The sequence below is a fragment of the Trichosurus vulpecula genome, chromosome 8 (assembly GCF_011100635.1).
Source record: "Trichosurus vulpecula isolate mTriVul1 chromosome 8, mTriVul1.pri, whole genome shotgun sequence".
Taxonomy (NCBI): domain Eukaryota; kingdom Metazoa; phylum Chordata; class Mammalia; order Diprotodontia; family Phalangeridae; genus Trichosurus; species Trichosurus vulpecula.
The window spans coordinates 209,332,356-209,357,794 of NC_050580.1; the positions used below are offsets into that span (position 1 = coordinate 209,332,356).

Genomic DNA, 25,439 nt, shown 5'->3' on the forward strand with positions numbered 1-25,439 from the left:
AATGTTTAATTGTTTAAACAATTAAATGTTTATTGATATCTTTCATTTTAACATCACCTTCATTACCCAATATATCCTCCCTCCCACTCCCAGAGAGCCATCCTTTATAACAAAGAAAAAAAAATAGTTCAGGAAAACTAACCAATATATCAAACAAGTTCAATACTGTACGTAGTGTCTGACACCCGTAGTCCCCACCTGGGAAAAAAAATAGGGGGAGGGAAGTACATCCTCAGAGCTCTTCTTTGGAATCAAGTTTGGTTATTATAATTTCACAGCATTCAGTGTCTTTTTTTTTTTAAATAAATGCTTGTTGACAAATGTATTATCCTAGAAAGCTGTCAGCAGGACACCCACCTGGAAAGCCAAGCTGGAAAGGCTTTAAATACGGTCTGTGACAGCCTGTGTCTGTTGTCTTAGGACCGGCTCAGATAAATTTAGGGAGGATTATCCCTAGATAATTGACTGCCAGCTGATTAATTGTTTGGCCAAAGCAGCTTCTGTAACCATCTGCTAAGGAGCCTATGGCTGAACTCAGTATGACTGAAGGGATTACCCAGAGGAGTAGAATCAAAGATCCTTAAGTCAGTAACCAAGCCAGGTCACTAACCCAGACTGTCAGAACACTGCCCCTTCAGCCTAGGAGAGGAAGCCCAACGTAATGGATAGTCTCCTGATTTCTAATCTAGCGGTGACTTTGATGTCTGCTTCAAATCCTGGCTCTGCTACTTAACACCCTAGTGACCTCGGGCAAAGAGCAACAGCTCCCAGCCTCAGTTTCTTCTTTCGTTAAATGATGATGTTAGTAGCAACTACTTTACAAGATTGTTATGAGACTCAAGTGAGATATTTTATTAAAGTGTTTTGTAAACTTTAAAAGGGGCATGCGAGTTTAATTGGAGGCAGTTTAACTGGGGTGAATCTCACTGATCTGCAGGACCCTGGAATACTTATGGTGGGCCGCTTGTGCTCTGGTTCGACTATGAAGAGTCTGGCCCTTTGGGGTGACACAGCAGACCCTGGGTTGGTCCTTTCACTTTTTATTACACCAAGGAGAGGGAGAGGTTTCAAAGGGGAACATCTTTCTCTCTGCTCCCCCCCCATCTCTCTGTGTCTCTCCTTCTCTCCTTTGCTCCTTCCCTCTCTCTCCGTCTCTCTCTCCCTGTGCAACTCTGTCTCCCTCTCAGTAACCTCAACTTCATAAACTCTCATGGATTATCGTCTCTATGGAAATGACATACACACGTGTGCATATGTATACACATGTATGTATATGTGTATATATGTATATATGTGTATGCATACATATAAATATAAAAAATATGTATCCAGCCCTAATCTCTCCCCTGAGAGACATAATCCTTAATTATCAATTATCTACTATGCATCTCAAACTCAGTATGTCCAAAACTCAGGCCTGGGCTATAATAACCCCCAAACTAGTTACAATTCTTATTCCAAATTCAACATGTCCAAATCAGAATTCATTCTCTTTCTCCCCAACCCTACCCCCACTTCCAAAGTTCCCTGTTCCTGTTGAAGGTGCCATCATTCTTCCAGTATCCCAGGTTTGTAACCTTGGCATGATCCTTGACTCCTCACTGTCCTTCACCTTACATATCTAACCAATTACCAAATCTTGTTTCTACTTTTCTATCTCTCATATCTGACCTCTTCTTTCTCCTCCTACAGCTGAAGATCTTTGCTGAGGCATACAGACTATTACAACACACTCCTACTGGGTCTGCCCACCTACAGTCTCTCCATCCTCCATACTGCTGCCAAAGTGGTTTTCTTCATATTCTGATCTGACCATATCCCCTACTCAGTAAACTCCAGTGGCTCTATATCACCTCTAAGATAAAATATAAACTGTTATATTTAGCTTTTAAAGCCCTTTGCAACCCAGCTCCAGCTGATCTTTCCAGCCTCACTGGATAGTACTCCCACACTCTGTAATCTTGTCAAACTGGCCTTTTCCTTATATACAACACTCCATTTCCTGTCGTTGTGCATCTGTATTAACTGAAATGCAACAAGAAATATTAAAACAAAGTTGAAATATTAAAAAATAAAAGAAAACTAAAGTAAATGACTTGGGAAGCAGATCATGGAGAGGCAATTTAAGTATGATTGGACTACCTGAAAGCCATGACCAAAAGAAGAGGGGGAGGGATGAGGGAGAGAGGAGAAAGAGGATAGAGAGACTGAGACAGAGAGACAGAGAGAAATTGTACATCATATTTCAAGAAATCATGAAAGAAAATTGCCCAACTATCTTAGAATCAGAGGGCAAAGTAAAAATAGAATCTATTGATCAGCCCCTGAAAAAAAAAACACAAAATGAAAATTCCCCAGAGTGTCACAGCCAAAATCCAGAGCTTCCAGGTTAAAGAAAAAAATCAGGAAAGTTGCCAGAAAGAGTTAAAGTACTGAGGAACCTCAATCAGGATCATATAAGGTTTAGCAACTACTCTATAAAGAACTGTAGAACATGGAATTTGATATTCCAAAAGGCAAAGATCTAGGCTTACAACCAAAAATAATTAGAAAAACTGAGTGTAACCCTACAGGGGAAGAAAAATGGACCTTTATTAAAAAGCCTATGCTATTATGCTACAGTTATTTCTTCTACACTATCTATTTTCTAGGACGCTTCCAAGCATTCCTAATGAAAAGACTAGAGCTTAGTAGAAATTTTGAAATGCAGACACAAGATCAAAGAGAAACAAGCAAGCAATTGGAAAAGACTTTATAAAGAGGAAGTGTTTGCATTCTAATGGGGAGGGGAAGAGGATGATATAAACATCCCCTAAGAACCATGATGTCAACAGGGGTTATAGAGGGAGTCAAATAAGATGGGGTGCCTAGGAATGATTTTTGTTTTGTCCTGACGATCTTAAAAGGAGAAATGAAAGGGAAGAGAGGAAAGGAAAGGAACGAGGCAGAGGGGGTGATGTGCCAAAGTAATACAAACAAAGCGGAGGTGAAGGGTCTAGAAGACATCACTTGAACATTGCCGTGAAGAATTAAGTGAGCAGAACAATCAACATTTTAATTAACATTGTAAAAACAATTTTGAAAGACTTTGGAATTCTTATCAATGATTGCACTGATCAGCCAATTCCAGAGGAATCAGAATGTTTCCCACCTCCTAATAGAGAAATTGTGTGAGGGAACTGAGGGGGTTAAAACATCAAGTGGTGGTGGGAATTGAGTGAACCACGCTTACTCCATCTTGTGACTAGGTTCTAGAGCCAGCTCAGTTCCCTTCCTATTCAATTACGGGTCTAATCCAAATTCTGTCTTGTGAGAAAACTTTATTCATTGTGGGAATTTTGAGAAGACTTTGTTGCATTGTTTGAACCTAGCTCTGCGTAGCTGGGAAGCTGGACAGCCTCTATCTGCTGCTTAGAGATCCTTAGGGAGGAGAAAGTGAGGCCGGTGACTTTGCACAGCCCTCCCTCACTTCAAATCAAAGCCAATTTTAAGTCATATCATCATCTTCCTGATGTTATGGTCTTCCTGGAGAGGAAGGACAAACTACATAGAAGAGACCCTTAACTAAGAAGGTTGGTTGTGCTAACCAAAAACCAAGTCTGATCCAAAAATTTATGCAAGGAGTTTTCTCACAATTATACATCTCAAGCGACCCATACGTCTTATTTGAAAACAGGCCCTGCACTGCTCAACCAGTTGTTGTTTCCATGTTCCTTTGATTGTTTATAGACAACTTAGGAAGAGTGGGACCTTTTTCTGATTTCAGGGAATTATACCTGCTCATTCAACCCTCCCAACTTAGAAAGTCCCTAATCTTTCCTCCAATTAGAAATCAGATTACCTAATTTTATATCTTGGTTAATTTTCTTTTAATTAATCGGTCTCATATGATTGTTTTTAATGTATAAAAGCCTTATCTGCCATTGTATTTGGGGTCCAGTGCCAAAGCTGAGGAAGGCAACTGATCCCAAATCGTTAGGCAATTAGCATGCATTGTTCATTAAACTGGTATGCTCAGAAGCTCAAACCTTTGTTTCCTCAGTCATTTCATCTTTCACTGACCACTAGATACAAAGAATGAGACCCGAATTTTTGGACATGGAGACTGTCAGGATTTATTTTGTTATTCAGAGATTTCATTTTTTTTCTTTTTTATCCAGCACAGGGATAAAGGAGGTAGAGAGGTCAGATGCTTGTTAATTAAACAACAAATTAATTTAAAAATGAAAAGACATATACCCCGAGGGAGCTGTTCAAACAGTGCAGAGCCTAAGTTAAGGTGAAACACGAAACTATCTCATGTTTTGGTGTTTTAAGTATCAACCTCCCTTTTGTCATTGTTCAATCACGTCCAACTTTTCAGGACCCTATTTGGGGTTTTCTTGGCATAGATAACTGGAGTGGTTTGCTATTTTTTTCCTCCAGCTCATTTTATAGGGGAGGAAACTGGGGCAAACAGGGTTAAGTGACTTGCTCAGGGTCACACAGCTAGTCAATGTCTGAGGTCAAATTTGAATCCAGGTCCTCCTGACTCCAGGTCCTGCCTTCTAGCTGCCCCAGCTGTGCTGTTACACAGGCTATCGTGAGGATTCCAATAGAGCTGAAAGGGATGTCTGGGGCTGTTTAGTCCAGTTCTTTCATTTCTGAAAGGCAGCTAGGGGGTGCAGTGGAGGTGAGGTGCAGTTACTAGCAGGACAAGTCATCCTCCATCTGCCTCAGTTTCCTCCACTGTAAAGTACAGATAATCAGAGCACCTACATCCCAGGGTTGTTTAGGATTCTGAGGAGCAAATGATAAAATATTTGTAAAGTGCTTAGCAGGGGTACCTAGTTCAATAAATACTTGTTCATTTCCCCTCCCTACCCACCTTTTAAATATAAAGAAACTGAGTTGCACAGAGATTAAGTGATTTGTCCAAGGTCACACAAGTCATAAGCATCAGAGGCAGAATTTAAGTCTAAGTCTTTCCATTGTGGGCACCTAGGTAGTGCAGCAGATAGAGGGCCAGACCTGGGGTCAGGATGACTCCTCCTGAGTTCAAATATAGCCTCACACACTTACTAACTGTGTGACCCTGGGCAAATCACTTAACCCTGCTTGCCTCAAATTCTTATCTGTAAAATGAGCTGGAGAAGGAAATGGCAAACCACTCCAGTATCTTTGCCAAGAAAACTCCAAATGGGGTCACAAAGAGTTGGGCATGACTGAAACAACTTTCCATTCTAGAATTAATATTTTACCCACTGAGTAATGATGCCTCTGGAATGCATCTATCCAATTCTCCTGCCTATAGGCAGGCCCAGTTTCAAACATTGTAAACAGAGCATTATATATGTGCTTTTTTCCCCCCTAATCTTCCAACAAGATCTGCAGGTTTGGTTTTTTTTTTTATTTATTTAATAACATCACACTCGATACCGCATAAGGAATAAAGAGAAGACATAGAATCTTTGGTCAGCCTGCTCGTAATCTATACACCTGGGAGAGACCTGATCTGAAGGAAAAGCAATCAAAGTTAATCTACAAACACCATGACTTCGACTCCTGGAAGCTGACCAGCATGTAATGGCTATCAAATACATGGTTCACTATCAATTATTTAGAGAAAGGACTGATTACTCAGGGTTCTCACATCTCCCTTTCCTTACTATTTCTACTTTTCAGCAGTTCGAGTCAATAAGTATTTTTTCAGTGTCTACCATGTGCCGGTCACTGTGCTAAGCCCAGGAAGATGAAACCAATAGGAAAACACAGGTAGGTGGTGACACAATGACATCTGGGGTCAGGAAAACCTGAGTTCACTTAACCTCTGTCTGCCTCAGTTTTCTCATCTGCAAAATGGATTTAATAATAGCACCTACCTGTCCGGGTTGTTGTGAGGATAAAATGAGTTAATATTTGTAAAGCACTTTGTAAATCTTAAAACACTATCAATGCTATATATAAGCATATATAAATATATGTACATATGTGTTACATATGTATGATATGCTAACTATATCTGTGTCAACAAGCAAAGCCCAAAAGCTGCACTTCTCTGCTCAAACTGACCGAACTTCAACTATGGGAAAACAGCTCTTCCCCTTTCCCCACTCCTCCACTGAAAAGCTAAGTTAAGGTGACCAAACTTCCAATCTGTCAACCTGTTCCAGGGATTCCAAGTTCCCTAGGTGCTGTTGAGGAAGGAAACTTCTGGCTTGGAGGAAAAGATTTCCTTTTTCCATTCTAAGACTAACCTGTTTCATCTCCACCCTTTCCTGCCTCTGGTGGTACTGAGTCCTTCAATCATCCTCTTCCTCTGTCTCAATAGTTTTTAAAGGGCTCCTTCTTTGTGTGGCTCATGTGTGACCCCACTGGGTCATTGAGCTCTTCTTGACACTTTCCTATTTCTCTCCTTCCCTCCCTGCCAAACTACACTTGGGAACCCCCTTGCAATCTGGTTTCTCTCCTATTAATGAAATTACACTCTTGCAGATCTCTAGACATGGGGAGCATGAGCAAAGTCCACAAGGCAGGAAAGGCATAGAACATATAACAGGTTACAGGGAATTTGAGTTTGAAGCTTTGAGTACATGGTAGGGAGTAGGGCACCCTTTTCCTCTTGAGGACAGGGACTGTCTTTCTGTCAGTTTGTATTTATATTCCCAGTGCCTTACATGGTGCCTGACACATAAATGCTTATGACTTAAGGTTACCCAAATAAGTTTGAACCAGGGTCCTCTGACTCTAAAGCAGTCTCCCATCTAAAATGGGACTGAGGGGATATTTGTGTGTATGTATGTTTTTAACTTTTATTTATTTAACAAGTATTGATTAAGCCCTACCATGTGCCCAGCACTATGAGGAATACTATGAAGAATACCAAAAAAAAAAGTTAGATACAGCCCCTATCCTAGAGTTAAATTCTAATGGGGCAAGACAACACAGGAAAGGAAGCTGAAAAGGGGGTGTGAGGGTAGAGAAAGAGGTCAAGGGCAGAATCTATAAATAAAGACATGAACATGACTGGCCTGGGTAGTTTCCACAAAATGGCAGTGCCAGGAGGAATTAACCAATCAAAGGAAGGGGTTACAGGAACAGAGAGATTTTCCAGGGTGAAAATTCTTCTGAAACAATCTTAAACTAAAGAAGGTATCGTCTGAATTGCACATTAAAGAATGGAAAGGAAATCAGTAGGTAAACCGGGTCAAGGGAAGGTATTTCAAATATACACACAAGCAAGAAAAATACACGGAAGTATGTAATGTGTATCTTGGGTGTAGAATTATCAAGTTGGAGGAGAACACAGAGTAAGCAGAAGAAATATTAGATAAAACTGGGAAGATAATTTGCCATCATGTTGTGGCAGGCCTGGATATTAGAGGGAGCCACAAGGCAATTTTGAGCAGAGGACTGACACGCTCAGATCTATGCGTAAAAAATATTAGGAGAAAGAAGTCAGGCTCAAAGCTCGGAGAAAAGTGAAAGAGTAATCATTAGGTAAGTCACCCAATCCCTCTGGGCCTCAATTTTCTCATCTGTAAAATGAGGAGCTTGGACTGGCCTCTGAGATCCCTTCCAATTACAGGTCTACAATCCTATGAGAGAAGAAAAAGGCATGTAGACAAAGACAGAAATTCCTCTATCCTCTATCTCCCTCTGAGACAGTTCATGCAGATACTATTATCCCCATTAGACAGCTATAGCTCTAAAAGGCTATGGTCCCATCTTTCTACAACTAACTGCTAAATGTCTGCGGTAGCTCTCCTGACCTCAGGTGCAACACTCTAGGCCATATAACCTCTCAGACAAATGGAACCAAACCGAAACGGTATCGATATTGACGTTTCAATTTTTCAGGCATCTAACTGAAAACACTTTCTTAAGTTTCTCTTTCTCATTCAAGAGGTACTAGGTACATGGAGCCGGTCACCTAATATAAGGGAGAAACTGCATTCAAGAGAATTTTTTTATTTTAAAGAAACTAAGGCCATCTGAAAGAACAAAACAGCTGCATTAAAAACCCACCATAAGCAAATTCAACTCTCCATCCTATGCCCCATTCCGACTCTCGGTTGGTTGTGCTTCATAGTTGAAGAGAACCAAAATATCATCGCTATGCTGGAGTCAAGGTTCAGTGTGTCCAGCTGTGGCCGAGCAGTCCAATATGAGCTCAGAACAATCTACCAGAGGTTGGGCACAAATAGTCCATGTGAATATTTAGAGTGGAAATACCTCTAAATTTGCACATCTCACATTTTCCTTGAACTACTGCAAACCTGCTTCTCTCAAAGAGCACTTTGACATGGGCACACCATTCTGGTCAGTTCTGTGCTAGTGTCTTCCATGCCACGTAATTGACTCCAAAGTTCTTCAGAGACCTCGAGAGTATTCTTGTGTGGCTTCTTCTGACCACCATGGGAGTGCCCGCCTTGCGTGAGTTCTTCATAAAATAGTCTTTTATGAAAAAGTGCATTTGGCATTCAAACAATGTGGGCAGCCTGTCAGAGTTGTGCTCTCTGCAGTAAAGTCTGAATGCTTAGCAGTTTAGTTCGAGAAAGGACTTCAGTGTCCAGTACCTTATCCTGCCAGGTGATCTTCAGAATCTTCCTGAGACAATTCAAATGGAAACTATTCAGTTTCCCAGCATGGTGCTGGTATACTGTCCAGGTTTCACAGGCATACCATGAGGTCAGCACAACGGCTCTGCAGACCTTCAGTTTGGTGAGCAATTCAATATCTCTACTCTTCTACACTTTCCATTGGAGCCTCCCAAACACTGAGCTAGCTCTGGCAATTCGTGCATCAACCTCATCATCTGTGTGTACATCCCTGGAAAGCATACTGCCAAGGTATAAGTGAACTTATCCACAACATTCAAAATTTCTCCATTTGCTGTAACCGATGGTTCCACACGTGAATAGTGTGGCGCTGGCTGGTGAAGAACCTGTTTTCTTGGTGTTGTTAGGCCAAAATTAGCACAAGAAGCAAAGAATTGATGTGACCCTTACCTTTTAAGTTAAAAGGGCTCCTGCCTTCGGAAGACAGTAAAGTGTTATGGGAAGATCAAACGATCTAGATGGGGAAAGGTCCTCAGAGTGAGCTAGAGGAATCATCTTAATTTTGTCAGAAATAATCATCTTACCAAGAACTCCAGTGAATTCAGGAAAAAAGATTTTTATTTTATGTCATTTCAGACCGGCAACTTGGCCAACACCCCCTTGTGAAGGGTAACCTAACTGGCCCAGGCACACACAACACTGGTCACAGCCAGCTTTTGGATTCTCATTCTCAACCACCAGGCCCCTCCCCTGTTCTCCATTGGCAGGATTCAACTTTTTGAACCACCTATTCCATGTACTTCTCCTAGATGTGCTCTCCCTCTCCCCCTCCCTTGTCATGCATCGAATGTGCATTTAAATTAGCTTGTTCCACAGGGGGTGGGGGGGGGGTGGGAGGGTGTTAATATTAAACAGCTCGTTAAGCATGCGTACAAGCCTCCGACCTTTTATTTGATCAGAAGCCTGGTTCTGCTAGGTCACAGCTCTGGTTGGCACTGGTTACTTCTGATTTACATCCTGTTATCTTTTCAGCAAAGCTGGCAGTGTGTGTAGGTGTCACTCTTGTGGAAACAGAATTCCTCCTCCTCTTTCTCACAGTTTGTTTTTGTGTAAGAGCTGTGTTGGTTGATTAACTGGTCTGAACTGAATCAAATCAAATCAAAGGTCTTCCAACTAAGGGTGAAAAGGCTTTGAACAATTTGAACAATTTCTTACTAGCCACTGAAGGAAAAAGGGCAGTGTTGGATGGGAAGAGTGTTCAGATTAGTTAAGGAAACTTGTCTTCTATGATATAACCCTCAGCCCACCAGCAACGCCTGAATTAGGAGGCAAGGACAGACTGGATATGGATTCACAGGTCTGCAAAGGGCACAGCAAAGAAGTTACATTATGCCTGAGGGAATTTCTTGAGCAGCCCATAGAGAAAAGGGCATCTAGCATTCAGGAGATCCATGTTTCCCCTTTGCATTAGATTGTGAGCTCTTTGAGGGCAAGGACTGTCTTTCTTTTTCTTATTTGTATCCCTAGCACTTAGCACAAAGTAGGCACTTAAATGTTTACTGAATTGAATTTGTCATGTATTCTCTAAAGGTTGAACCCATTTTCCTTCCAGACTCTGATGTACTGGTAGGATACTGTCACAAACTTTGAAGGGATGTTTTGTACCCACCTTGGTGACTACCCCTTCCTAAAACCTTGAACTTAAGTCTGGATAACTAAAGTGATTCTCAGTTGATAACAAGGCAAGAAGCACACCAGGTGGGGGCTCATAAGCTATGGTACTAGAAAACCCCCAACCTCTCAGGGCTACCCTTAGATACCTGAGGGGACAGAGCAATTATGATCTGGGGACCTAATTCATCAGTGTGAGTGTGAATCAAATATAGATGAGGAAACTGAGGGCAAGAAAAGTTAAATCACTTGCCCAAGGTCACATGGGCAACAGTCAAGTTAGGTTTTGAACTGGGTCCTTTAACTACAAAATTGAATCAGAAGACTGAAGCACTAATCCCAAATCTGTCGTTAAAACAAGCTATCTGACAACAGAAAGTCACTTCAGTTCTCTGGGCCCATTTCCTTTATAAAATGAGGGAAGATTGAATTAGCTGTGCTCCTCTCCAGATGTAAAATGCTATGACTTGCCTGGGTAGCTCAGTCGGTAGAGCATCAGACTTTCAATCTGAGGGTCCAGGGTTCATGTCCCTGTCTAGGCGCTGCTGTTTGGGGCAGCTAGGTGGTGCAGCGAATAGAGCAACGGCTCTGGAGTCAGGAAGACCTGAGTTCAAATCCGGCCTCAGACGATTGACACTTACTAGCTGTGTGATCTTGGGCAAGTCACTTAAACCCAATTGCCCTTCCCCCCTCCAAAAGAAAAAAAAATTAGAGCCATAAAAATGCTATGACTTGTTAAATGTACTCACCTTAACTTCCTAGCTCTATACTGACCAGATCATGTGCTTTTCATCTTACAGTTGAGGAAACTGAGACAGACATAAAGGGACTGGTACAAGGTCACATATCTAGTAAGTGCCTGAGGCCAGATCTGAACTCAGGTCTTCCTGACTCCAGGTTCAGCCCTCTATCCACTGCATCACTGAGCTTCCACATTAATTTAACTTTTAGAAAGGATATTTAAAAATTGCAAGGATAGTTGTTTTGAAAATATCCCCTGAAAAAATTGGAGATGCATTCTCCTCTTGAACACGTAAGGTCCCTGGGGAGAATAAGCTTAAATCTGAAAAACACGTCTGGTCAAAGGGTAAATTCAAAAGGTCCTGGTTATTGAAAATCCTTTTCTGTCATGGAGTCCTCATGAAGTTTCCTTTAGGAGTGAGCTGTCTGCTGAACTCTGAGGGTTAGGGCCCCTGTAGAGTCCTGAAGCTACCTTTCCTCACTGTGTCTAACTTGTACTCACTGTCTGTCTTAGCCTCCACTGTAGACACTGCTACCAATGCCATTGGGAATTCCTTATCTTCCAACCTTTCAAAGCTGACCGGTTCGTCATCTGGGCACAGGAGGAAGGGGAGAGGGCCTGGGAAATGGGAGGAGCATGTAATCAGCCTGGATAAGTAAACTGGAACTAGGTTGGAAATAACTTTAAATGCCACATAGAGGAGTTTGTGTTTGATGCTAGAAGCAACAGGAAGCTACTAGTGTTTACTGAGCATGAGAGTAACTCAATCAAATGTTTGATACAGGTATATCACTCTGGCAGCCACTTAAAATTGCTACTATCCTGTTTATCTATGTAGCCTTAACTTTTATGAGAGGGGGTGGGAGAGAATCATTGAAAAGTCCTAATGATTTTTTAAAAGCATCAATAAAACAACAAAAAGAATGGAAATGTGGCATTAATTAGGTGGACTGAGCCAAGAGCTTCTGCAGCAAGTTTATTTTACATTATTTACAAAAAATCCCCAGTTAATTATCAAATTGTTGGGGAGACAATTACCCATTCATGATAACAGCTGACAGTGATAATCTTTCCATTTCTGGAGATATTTCATGACAATTCTCTTGTTTCCTACACTCTGACACACACTGGAGTAACCTGTACTTCACTCTTCCCAGGTCACAAAAAGATCCTGGCTTTTAATATATTCAGACAAACTAAGTGCTTATGAGTACTTAAAAAAAACAATCCAGGGATAACATATGCTTATATTTAGCTTAAAAGAGAAATATTTTCTTATTTACACAGTTTCTTCCATAAAATGGAAATATAACAATTATTATGTAAACATATTTGTTTTATGTGAATTCTTTTTCATGTATTTGATGAGTCCATCCTAAGTTGTTTGCTATGATAGATGTTATTTCAGTCTACCGTTTTTAATGATGTCTGGTAGCATCTGCACATCAAAGGCATAGTGGATATAGTGATAAATCTCCTCAGCTTTCTGATGACTTACTTGTGCATTCAGAGAGATTTCTTCAAGAGAGCTGAAAAATAAATTATACAAAATGCAATTTTATAAAAGGATGTTTTGGGGGACAGTATTTAATATGCTTACCTCCTCTACAAAAAGTAACAAAAACACAAAAGCTTTTAAAGAAATTACATTTTCTAATGCATTTATTTGTAAATTATATACATGTAGTACTGTACTAATATTTTTTACTTATAAAACACACACAAAAAGAGAAATTTTAAAATGAATGAGATACAAATGAAACAAGCACTGTTTGAATCCCTTTGTTGAGATTTTTTTAAAACAGGCTAGAAAATTCCTTTTCCATGTTTTAAATTGAAGATATAGAGTACTTATGGGTTATCACTATAGAAAAAAAAAAGCTTAGTTTTTAATTGTCTTATTAATCATGAAGGCTTCATACTAAATTAGCTGATACCTCAAAACATAATATGTAACTGGGACAAAGTTCATCACTAACAAAGATAAATGCAAATCTACACTTTAAATAATATTCTTCATAATTCTGAATGCTTTTGGCCAACTTCTTGTCAGATTTCATGATAACATTATTGTTTTTAACCTGACAATGTGGCTGAAAAAGAGGAGAAGTGCCAGCTTTGCCATTTTCTTATTGTTCTCTTATACCAGGGATGGGGAACCTGCAGCCTCAAGGCCACATATAGCCTTCTAGATCCTCAAGTGCAGCCCTTTGACTAAATCCAAACTTCACAGAACAAATCCCCTTAAAGGCTGCACCCAAGGACCTAGAAGGCCACATGTGGTCTGACATATAAATGCCAGTGTTAATTCACACAGTAAATATTTTGGATTTTTTAGCTGGATGTGTGACTTCAATGACATACAACTCCTATCAACAGACTGGCCCCTGCTAAGCAACTTATAGTCTTAGAGAGTTGCTGGGGATTAAGAGGTTAAGTGAATTGCTCTGGCTCACAAAGTCAGGAAAGTATTGCCAGAGAACACCCTTGAACCCAAATCTTTCTGACTGAAAGGTCAGTTCCCTATTTTATATAAGCCATGCTGCTGCTTATGTACTAAATGACATTAAAAATTAATATACTTCTTATTGTTTTATATAAAAATATTAGTTGTAATATTTTCCTCCCGGCCCAATGAATCATCCTGTGCACCCCATTTTGGAGGCCACTGCAAACTTTATATAATTTGATGAGTTAAGAAAAAGTAGGGAGTGTGTCTCTCCACCTCCCCTTTAAATGAAATCATACCTAACCCCTTCCTCATCCTTTGAAGAGGGAGAGCAGTGACAACAGCAATATCTGTCACTCAAATCAAAGTCAACTGCAAGTCATGTCATCATTTCCCTGATGCCATGGTCCTTGTCGAAAATGAAGGACAAACACAACCTGTGAGCAGACCGAGTTGCCTGAAATGGGACCCAGCAACTCAGCTCATCCTCTTCCTCTTCCTCTCCCTCTCCTCTCCAAAGGAAGGTAAATTTTGATGGCCAGAAGCTGCCAGATAGGGTTTACTGGCTAGATCTCTCTCTCTCTCTCTCTCTCTCTCTCGGGCCCTCCTGGCTTATAGTGAAAGTCAGTGGTAACTGTATTTCTTTGGAACAGCAACCCTGAGGGTCTTCCCAGCTTGATTTTTTTCCTTTTTTTTTTTTTTTTGGAGCAATCCCTTGATTCACTTCTTAAAGAGGCATAGTTACTGAATGGGCATTACCTCACTCTAAGTGAGTACCTGAAAAGGCCTGAGCCTAAAGGGGCCAAGGTCTCCCATTGCATCCTGGGCCATCTCCAGTCATCCTGATGAATATCTGGTCACTGGATCCAGATGGCTCTGGAGAAGAAAGTGAGGCTAGTGACCTTGCATGGCCCTCCCTCACTCAAATCAAAGTCCACTGCAAGTCATGTCATCATTTCCCAGATGCCATGGTCCTCTTCGAAAACGAAGGACAAATACAACTGTATGTCATTACTAAGTTTAGGAGGTAAAGCCATCTAGCCCCAAAGAAACAGTATCAGCTTAAATGTCCTCCTGATACCTATGTAATTCGTATGCTTCTAAAGGCAGAGTAATTTCTTCACCTCAGGCTGATACCTCTACTAAGGCATCAGTCTCCCTTTGTTACCATAAAAAAATTACTGGGGCAAACCACCTTGTTTGTCTAGCCACTAAACCTACCATTCTAGGTCTGGCTGATTTCCTGGATTGAGGTTATGTGTGGCTTTATTTCCAAGAACAAGACTGGAAGCCAAGGGTGTAGCAGTGAGATAGAATCTTAGGTCTCTCTTATGTCTCACTCAACCAAGACAAACACCTGTCCTGCATTTTATAGTCTTTAATATGGTCTTTAAGTTACCTTAGGCTCTGAGACATTGCCTTGTTCAGGATCAACAGAGTCAGGACCTGAACCTAGTTCTTCCTGATTCCAGGGCCACTTATCTAATCAATAATATGGTAAGCTCCACATCTCCATGGGGGTATGGGATGTGTGTGTGTGTGTGTGTGTGTGTGTGTGTGTGTCTGTGTGTGTGTCTGTGTGTCTGTGTGTGTGTCTGTGTGTGTGAGTGCGCTGCCCTGGCAACATAATCCAGTAATCCAGATGGGTGTGGCTATATCTCTGTTCCCTGAAATCCCGGAATGAATTGCCAGATTGATTGATTTAATCAAAGTTATCACCTGAGAGCTTCACTGTTTTACTAGAAAAAAGGTAAAAATTAATATCACCTCTAGTTCTACTGCATGGATTTCTACCATATAGATTCTACAATGTAATTGATTTTATGCTGTGTTGATTTTTGTGATTGAGTCTGTATCTGCCTAAAGCCACTTTTCTGTGTCCTTGAGCTGAACTCACAAATTTATCTTTCCTTTTGAGTTACTTTAAATTTATGATTAATGGGGAAAACTGTTAGCTACCATACCTTCAACTTTTGGGAAAATACGAAGACATCTGGTGTTATCTTTAAGTCCTATAGCTAGCTCTCAGAGATAACTGTCCTTGAACTGTCCTTGCGCTATTAAAGAAAATCTTATCTCCCTAACCTTTTTTTGTCTACTAACAAAGTCTACAATATGCAGATGGATCCCATAAATCAATCAAGCATTCCTCTATGACAAAGAGAGGTGGTTACTAATCCCACAGGGTCCTAGCCAGCTCTTCTTGATGTAATCAATTATGTTGTCCTCGCCCCCATGACATTGCCAGCCCTGAACCCAACTGCATTGTTTTTCCCACCTACCCAGCTCTGTTCTTTGTTCTCTTGTCCTTCCCCAAACTATATGAAGACTAGTAAGCCCCACCTCAAATACTTACTAACTGGCCTGACCCCCCTGGGCAAATCGCTTAATCCAGTTTGCCTCAGCTCCTCATTTGTCAAGTGGGCTGGCCTTTGGTCGTTGACCCAACTTCTTGGTTACTGCTAGCCTAACTCATAAATGGATCATGCTCAGACCGCTATCTCTCAGTTTATGTTAATTTTCAAACTTAACACTAGCGAGTACTAACAACTTAGAGTCATGGAAATTTTGAGTTGGAAGGAAACTTGACGATCCTCTAATCCAACCCCTTTCCTTTTACAAAATGATACAACAGAGAAGTGAACTAGCCGGGTGGCCTCAAACAAGGTAGCTGCTAGAACTAAAGCTGGAAGGAGTCTTTCCATTCCTAGTCCAGCGTTCTTTCTGCAAATGCCGTAACTTCTGGGTTGGGAAGTAATAGGAATATGACACGGTGCAAGCTAAGAGATATCTTAAATTTTTACCTTGACTAATAATTTCTTACAGAATACTTTAAATAATCACTGAACACTAAAAAGTCAAAGTAAGATGGCAAACATACCTGTTAGTCATCTTTTTCACGGATGAAAAATGGTGACACATATTTAGAGCTGTTACATAGCTTATACTGGGAATACTTAGATAGAACTGGAGCATGTCACGCGTATCATCTTTCACAGCTACTGGAACATGAACACCAGCATTCTTTCTCTGTTCTACTAAAGTCAATTCCTTAATCAATTCTGCAGTTTCTCGCTGGCAAGAGCTGAAAAGAATTCGAATTCCAGCACCAATTAAGGCAGACAAAAGGCTATCATAGCTCTTGGTCCTTTGGAATACTTTCAAAGCAGCTCCTAATTTAAATAAGTAAATATTAAAACATTAACAACAAAAGAGAAGAACAATACACTATTAATATGACTAAAATTATTAACAGAATTCTAATTTATGCCTCAACATTGAAAGTAGACCAATCTGAGAACCACTGGAAGTTTTAGAGAAATTCCACTTCTAGTTTAAAGAGAACAACAAAGGGAAGTGGTAGTGAGACAGTCATGACACTGAATGCAACAAAACCTAAAAAAAGGCAATTTACAAGAAGTTGAAAAGGGGGCAGACCTAATATGGCAGAGTAAAGGCAGGGACTTGCCTGAGCTCTCCAAAATTCCCCTCCAAACAACTTTAAAATAATGCCTCAAAACAAAGTCTGGGGTGACAAAACCAACAAAAGGTCAGGGCAAAACAGTTTTCCAGCCCAAGAAAATTTAGAAAGTTGGCAGGAAAGCTCTGTCTCACCAGGGCTAGAGTGGAGTGCAGTGCAGCACAGGCCATGCCCTGACAAATGAGCAGCTGCCCTTGGGGGTGCATCATGGCTGCTTTGCTCTAAGCCGAAAGAGAGTAAGGGGGTCAGACGACTGGTCAGAACGAGATTAAAGGGGACCTTTTTCTGGAACTGGGTGCAGGACTCTGTTGCATTGGCCATACATGGTTCTGGGTTGCAGTCCTAGGGCAAAAGGGAGCAATGATAGGAAGCAGGGACCTTGTTCACATTTCCAGGGTGGAAAAGAGTGCTTGTGGTAGCTCACAAACCAGCAGTGACCACCACACTTCTCCTTAGATCGTACCATCTTAGAAGACCTGAAACCTTACAAACCCCCAGGGACTAGTTCTGAAAATGCGAGCACAAAAGACCCTGAAACTTGAGACAGTATTCCTTCCACCCCAGGAGCAGAGCCCAACTTTAATGTAAAGTTAAAAGGCAAGAAATAGGCTGGAGAAATGAACAAACAACCAAAAAAAGAATCAGACAACAGAAAGTTACTATAGTAACAGAGAAGATCAAGACACAAACCTAGAAGAAAACTAAATCAAAGTACTTACATGCAAAGGATCAAAGAAAAATGTGAATTGGTCAATGGTCCAAAAAGAATTCCTGAAAGAGCTCAACAAGGTTTGTAAAAATCAAGTAAGTGAGGTAGAAAAAAATTGGCAAAAGAAATGAGAGCGATCAAGAAAATCATGAAAAGAGAGTCAATAGCTTGGTAAAAGAAGCATAAAAATCCACTGAAGAAAAAGAATTCCTTAAAAAACAGAATTGGCCAAATGGGAAAAACGAGGTACCAAAAAAAAGCACTGAAAATAAATCTTTAAAAAGTAAAACTGGCCAACTAGAAAAGGAGGTAAAAAAGCTAACTAAAGAAAATAATTCCTTGAAAATTAGAATTGGGAAAATGGAAACTAACGACTCCAGAAGACATTGAAAAAATAACAAAACAAAATCAAAAGAATGAAAAAATTATTTAATTATTAAGGAAAACTGTCCTGATATCCTAGAGTTGGAGGGTAAAATAGAAATTGAAAGAATCTACTGCTCACCCCCTGAAAGAGATCCCGAAATGAAAACTCCTGGGAATATTATAGCCATATTCTAGAGCTCCCAGATCAAGGAGAAAATATTGCAAGCAGCCAGAAACAATTCAAATTTCAAGCATCAGAGTCAGGATAACACAAGACTTAGCAGCTTCTATGTTAAAGGATTGGAAGACTTGGATGTAATATTCTGGAAAGCAAAGAAGCTTATAACCAAGAATAACTTTGCTTTATAGAGAAGTAGGAAAGGAGAGGGATAAGAGAAGGAGCAGCGATAGAAGGGTGGATTGTGAGAGGCAGTGGTCAGAAGCAAAACATTTTTGAGAGACAGTGAAAGGAGAAAGGAGAAAAAGGGGGAAAAATAGGATAGAGGTAAATACACAGTTAATAACCATAACTGTAAATGTGAGTGGAATGAATTCACCCATAAAATGGAAGAGGATAGCAGAATGTTAAAAAATAGAATCTGACAATATGCAGTTTAACAGAAACATGCCTGAAGCAAAGAAACAGACACAGAATAAGGGTAAGAGGCTGGAGCACAATCTCTTATGCTTCAGATGAAGTTAAAAAAAAAAAAAGCAGGGGTAGCAATCATGATTTCATTTGCTTTGTCAAGCAAAGATAAATCTAATTAAAAGACATAAGCAGGTGACAGAAACTATCATTATACTATCACGTTAATAACCAATTGTTAAATTATAATCCAGGCTTTTCTCTTTACTATTTCTTCCTTAAGGCCCAGCTCAGGGATGGGGAACCTGGGGCCTTGAGGCAAACCCCTTCTAGGTCCTTGGGTGTGGTCTTTTGACTGAGTTCAAGTTTTACAGAAGAAATCTTTTTATTAAGGGAATTTGTTTGGTGAAATTTGGATTCAATCAAAGGGCCCAACTTGAGGACTTAGAGGGCCACATGTGGCCTAGAGGTGGCAGGTTCCTCACCCCTGGCCCAGTTCCTGTTAAAATCAGTCTCTAAAGGTCATGACTGATTGATAAGATTACTCCTAGCCCTCAAGTAACATACTCCTCAATCTTGGGCAGGACCCTACAGAAATAAAAGATCTAACTTCTGTTCAGAATGTAAACAAAATCCAGCCTGGGCAAGTCTTTACCCTGGGGAAAGGAGCCCGGTCCTTGTACCCTCCATTAGAGTTTAAGGTGACCCAACTCATGAACGTGAAAACTAACGTAAGAGGTCTGGATGGAAGTGGATTCCAAAAAGCCAGTGAGGAGAAGAATGCCTTGAAAGGCAGAATTAGCCAAATGGAAAAGGAGGTCCAAAAGACTACTGAAGAAAATGACACCTTAAAAATTAGATTGGAGCAAGTGGAAGCCAGTGACTTTAAGAGAAACCAAGGTATTATAAAAGAGAGCCAAAGGAATCAAAAAATGGAAGAAAATGTGAAATATCTCATTGGAAAAACCACTGACCTGGAAAATAGATCCAGGAGAGATAATTTAAAAGTTATTGGACTACCTGAAAGCCATGATCAAAAAAAGAGCCTAGACATCATCTTTCAAGAAATTATCAAGGAAAACTGCCCTGATATTCTAGAACCAGAAGGTAAAATAGAAATTGAAAGAATCCACCAATTGCCTTTTGAAAAATATCCCAAAAAGAAAACTCCTAGGAATATTGTTGCCAAATTCCAGGGTTTCCAGGTCAAGAAGAAAATACTGCAAGCAGCCAGAAAGAAACAATTTGAATACTGTGGAAACACAATCAGAATAGCACAAGACCTAGCAACTTCTACATTAAGGGATCAAAGGGCTTGGAATATGATATTCCAAAAGTCAAGGGAGCTAGGATTAAAACCTAGAATCACCTACCCAGCAAAACTGAGTATAATGCTCCAAGGCAAAATATAGACTTTAAATAAAATAGAGGACTTTCAAGCTTTCTCAATGAAAAGACCAGAGCTGAATAGAAAAGTTGACTTTCAAATACAAGAATCAAGAGAAGCATGAAAAGGTAAACAAGAAAGAGAATTCATAAGGGACTTACTAAAGTTGAGCTGTTATATTTATATTCCTACATGGAAAGATGATGTGTGTAATTCAGGAGACCTTTCTCAGAATTAGGGGAGTTGAAGGGAATATAGACAGAGGGCACAGGATGAGTTGAATATGAAGGGATATCTAAAAAAATGAAATAAATTTAAGGGGTGAGAGAGGAATATATTGAGAGAGAGAGAGCAAGGGACAGACAGAATGGGGTAAATTATCTCACATAAAAGTGGCAAGAAAAAGCAGTTCTAGGGGAAGTGAAGAGGGGGCAGGTGAGGGGGAATGAGCAAATCTTACTCTCATTGGATTCAACTTGAGGAGGGAATAACATACACACTCAATTGGGTATCTTACTCCACAGGAAAGGGGAAGGGGATAAAAAGGGGGGTATGATAGAAAGGAGGGCAGACAGGGGGAGGAGGTAATCAAAAGCAAACACCTTTGAAAAGGGACAGGGTCAAGGGAGAAAATTGAATAAAAGGGGACAGGATAGGATGGAAGGAAATATAGTCAGTCTTTCACAACATAAGCATTGTGGAAGTGTTTTACATAATGATATATGTGTGATCTATGTTGAATTGCTTGCCTTCCTCGGGAGGGTGGGTGGGAAGGGAAGAGGGTAGAGAATTTGGAACTCAGAGTTTTAAAATCAGATGCTCAAAAGAAAATTTTTTTTTAAAAAAATTGTTTTATTGCATGTAGCTGGGAAACAATATATAGCGAATGGGGCATTGAAGTCTATCCTGCCATACAAGAAAGTAAAGGCAAAGGGGATGGGGGGGCAGCTGACTGGGGAACGAGGCAATCAGAGTATATGCCATCTTGGAATGGGGAGAAAATTTGTAACTCAAAATCTTGGTGGGAATCAATGTTGAAAACTAAAATATTAAATAAAATATATATAGTCAAAAAATGAAAAGCAGAAGAAAAGAAGAAAACTAAATTATTAGTATCAAAAATGAAAAAGGTGAATTCACCACCAATGATGATAAAATTAAAGTAATTATTCAATTTACCCCAATTATATATGCCAATAAAACTAACAAACTAAATGAAATGGATAAATATTGCAAAAATATAAATTGCCCAAATTAATGGAAGAGGAAAAAAAACACTTAAATAACCCTGTCTTCAAAATAAGAAACTGGGTAAGACATAAATGAGTTCCCTAAGTAAAAAATCACCAGGGCCAGAAAGATGCGCAAGTGAATTCTACCAAACATTTACAGAACAATTAATTCCAATATAATGTAAACTATTTGGGAAAAGAGGTAAAGAAGGAATCCTACCAAATTTTTTTCATGACACAAATACAGCACTGTTCTCTAAACCAGGAAAAGGCAAAACAGAGAAAGAGAACTATAGACCAATTTCCCTAGTGAATACTCATGCAAAAATTCAAATAAAATACTAGCAAGGAGATTACAGCATTATACCACCAGAATCATACACTATGACCAGGTGAGATTTATACCAGGGCTGATTCAATATTAGGAAAACTATCAACATAATTGGTCATATCAATAACAAAACCAACAAAAATCATATGATTGTTGTAACAGAGGCAGAAAAGGCTTTTGACAAAATACAATACCCATTTCTTTTTTAAAAAAAATTTATTCCTAGAAAGCATAGGAATAAATGGAGAGTTCCTTAAAATGTAGTATCTATCTAAAACCATCAGCAAGCAGTATCTGTAATGGGGATAAGCTAGAAGCCTACCCAGTAAGATCAGAGGTGAAGCAAAGGTGCCCATTATCACTAATATTTCTCAATAATGTACTACAAATGCTAGCTATAGCAATAAGAGGAGAAAAAGAAATTAAAGTAATTAGAAAAGGCAATGAGAAAACAAAACTATGACTTTGAAGATGATATGATGGTACACTTAGAAAATCAACTTTAATAACTACTTGAAATAATTAACAAGTTTAGCAAATCGTAGGATATAAAATAAACCCACATAAATCATCAGCATTTCTATATATTGCCAATAGAGCCCAGCAGCAAGAGAAAAGAGAACGAAATTCCATTTAAAATAACCGTAGGCAATATAAAATACTTGGGACTTTATCTGCAAAGATAAACCCAGGATCTATATGAACACAATTACAAAACATTTTTCACACAAATAAATCATATCTAAACAAGTGAAGAAATATTCATTGCTTGTGAGTAAACTAAGCCAATATAATAAAAATGACAATCCTACCTAAATTAACCTACTTATTCAGTGCCATACCAGACTACCAAAAATTTATTTTAGAGAATTAGAAAAAAATAATACCAAAATCACCTGGAAAAACAGAAGGTCAAGAATATCAAGGGAATCACTGAAAAAAATATGAAAGAAGTTGGTCTCGCCATATCAGATCTCAAACTGTATTATGAAGTGGTAATCACAAAAAACAGTCTGGTACTGGTTAAGAAACAGAATGCTGCATCAGCAGAATAAACTGGGTACAAAATACACAGTGGTAAATGATCATAGTAATCTAGCATTTGATAAACCCAAAGACCCCAGCTTCTGTGAGAAGAACTCACTATTTGCCAAAAACTGCTGGGAAAATGAAAACAGTATAGCACTAACTACGTACAGACTAAAATCTTAGACCATATACCAAGACAAGGTCAAAATGGACACATGATTTAGACATAAAGGATGATATTGTAAACAAATTAGGAGAGCAAGGAATAGTTTACCTGTCAGCTATACGGATAAACAGAAGGATTATGACCAGATAAGAGGTAGAGAGCATTACTAGATGTAAAATGTTTAATTTTTACTATATTAAATTTAAAAGGTTTTGCACAAACAAAACCAATGGAAGCAAGATTAGGAAAAAAAGCAGAAAGGTGGGAAACACCTTTTACAACAAGTATTTCTGATAAAGGCCTCATTTCTCAAATATATAGAGAACTGAGTCAAACTTGTAAGAATACAAGTCATTCTCCAATTAACAAATGGTCAAAGGATATTAAGAGGCAATTTTCAGATAAAAAAATCAAAGTTACCTACAGTCACATGAAAAAATGCTCTAAATCACTATTAATTAGGGAAATGCAAATTAAAACAACTCTGAGGTACCACTTCACAATTTTCGGATTGGCTAATATGACAGAAAAGGAAAATAAATGTTGGAGGGGACGTGGGATGTGGGAAAAGTGGGATATTATTGCACTATTAGTGGAGTTGTCCGACTATTCTGAAGAGCAATTTGGAATTATGCCCAAAGTGCACATCCTTTGATCCAGGTCTGTATCCCAAAGAGATCATAAAAAAAAGGGAAAAGGAACTACATGTAGAAAAAAATATTCGTAGCAACTTTTTGTGGTGGCAAAGAATTGGAAATTGAGGGGATGTCCATCAAGTGGGGAATGGCTGAACAAGCTGTGGTTTATGAACGTAATGGAATACTATTGTGCTATAAGAAATGATGAGCAGGATGATTTCAAAAAAACCTGGGAAGACTTACAAGAACTGATGCAAAATGAAGTAAGCAGAACCAGGAGAACATTGTACACAGTAGTAGCAACATTGTTCAATTATCAACTTTGAAAGACTTAGCTCTTCTCAGCAATAAAATGATCAAAGACAACTCCAAAAGACTCATGATGGAAAATGTTACCCACATCCAGACAAAGAACTGATGGAATCCCAGTGCAGATCAAAGCATACTATTTTCACTTTCTTTATTTTTTTTCTTGTTTTCCTTGGGTAAACTGTAATTTTTTTGAAAACTTTCTTCTTTCACAACATGACTAAAATGAAAATATGTTTTAAATGACTGCACATATATAACCTATATCAAACTGCTTGCCATCTTAGGGAAGAGAGAGAAAATTTGGAACTCAAAATTTTATTTAAAAAATCAATGTTAAAAATTGTCTATATGTAATTGGAAAAAATATTGTTTAAAAAAAAAGTCGGGGCAGGTAGGTGGTGGAGTGAGCACCGTTCCTGGAGTCAGGAAGACCTGAGATCAAACCTACCCTCAGACACTCTTACTAGTTGTGTGACCTTGGGCAAGTCACTTAACCCTAATTGCCCTGCCTTCCCAACCTCCCCCCCCCCCCAAAAAAAAAGCCATATCTCATTAGAGAAATGGCCAAAGGATATGAAGGAGGCAGTTCTCAAAAGAAAGTAAGCTATTGCCAACCAAGTGAAAAAAATTCTACAATTCACTTCTAATAATAGAAATTCAAATTAAAACAACTCTGAAGTGCTACCTCCTATAAGATTAGCAAAGATGAAAAAGGAAAAGAAAAATTATTGGAAGGCATTTCAAAGGACAGGCATTCTAATGCATCATTGGTAGAACTATGAATTACTCTATTCATCCTAGAAAGCAATTTGGAATTTGCTAAAAAAGTCAATTAACCCAGTAAGACCAGTAATAGGCATATATCTGAAAAAAAAAAAAAGATTTGAAAGCATGAGAGACCTGACAGAAAGGATTCATATGAAAAAAATCTCTATGGCAGCACTTCTCATTGGAGCAAAGAAATGGAAACATAGTAGGTGTCTATCAATTGAAAATGGCTAAACAAATTATGGTAAAAAATGATGAAAGAAAACAATTCAAAAAAACTTCGAGGAACTTGCATGAACTGATGTAGAGTGAAATGTGCAGAACCACGAGGAGAAGAATTTCTCCTGAGCAATACAATGACCAATCAAGATTCCAAAGGACCAGTCTTACTTGAAACTTCTACATACAGGTTGATAGAATAAAGAGAGGTGTAAAATGAGGCATAGCTATTCAAACATCACAAATGTGTGCATTTATTTCGTTTGTCTATACTTGTTATAAGAGATTTTATTTGTAATGCCAAAAAAAAGTATTAATAAAACATTTAAATATTTTTGTGCTTTGGCATGAAAATGTTTGTCAAGTTCATAATAAGAAATTTTTTTAAAATAAAAATTAATCCTATGACTCATTCTCCCTTTAAATGACTTTAAGGGTATCAAGAAGACTAGATTTAAGAGTATCAGGAAGACTGATTCAGGTGTCTCTGTCTAGTGAATGCACCAAGTCAGAGAACTAAGATTAAGTTCTTGTTTATCCATTAATCTATCTAGATAATTTCTTTACCAGGCCTTACCTCTGCCAATGAAATAAAAGGTCAGAACAAAACAAATGAAAAGTCCCAAAGCTATGCCTCTATCTCACTAGATGAGGGGTTAATATAGGTCCTTCAGCATCAAGACAAAAAACACTGATCAGGGGATAAAAAGTTAAGTGAAGAATATCTCCTGGAGAACAAGGAATTTTATTATTTAATTTTTCTTGTCAGAGAAGGAAGAAAAGTGAAGAAAACTTGTTTTGGTAGAGTTA

The 25,439-nt window shown here is 39.0% G+C and overlaps 1 protein-coding gene and 1 non-coding gene across 2 annotated transcripts in view; one reads left to right on the plus strand and one right to left on the minus strand.

Moving 5' to 3' along the window:
* Nucleotides 1-10,680: 10,680 nt before the first annotated feature.
* TRNAE-UUC lies at nucleotides 10,681-10,753 on the plus strand. Its single transcript has one exon. It is a non-coding gene; the product is annotated as a tRNA-Glu (tRNA).
* A 1,552-nt stretch (nucleotides 10,754-12,305) lies between these two features.
* The window catches only part of FANCM (FA complementation group M), a 109,540-nt gene continuing 96,406 nt past the window's right edge, over nucleotides 12,306-25,439 (minus strand). Inside the window, exons 22-23 of the mRNA XM_036769550.1 lie at nucleotides 16,284-16,575; nucleotides 12,306-12,482 (exon numbers count right to left, since the gene is read on the minus strand). Coding sequence (XP_036625445.1) covers nucleotides 12,353-12,482; nucleotides 16,284-16,575 — 422 coding nt within the window. The 3' untranslated portion in view covers nucleotides 12,306-12,352. The remainder of the gene's footprint in view (nucleotides 12,483-16,283; nucleotides 16,576-25,439) is intronic.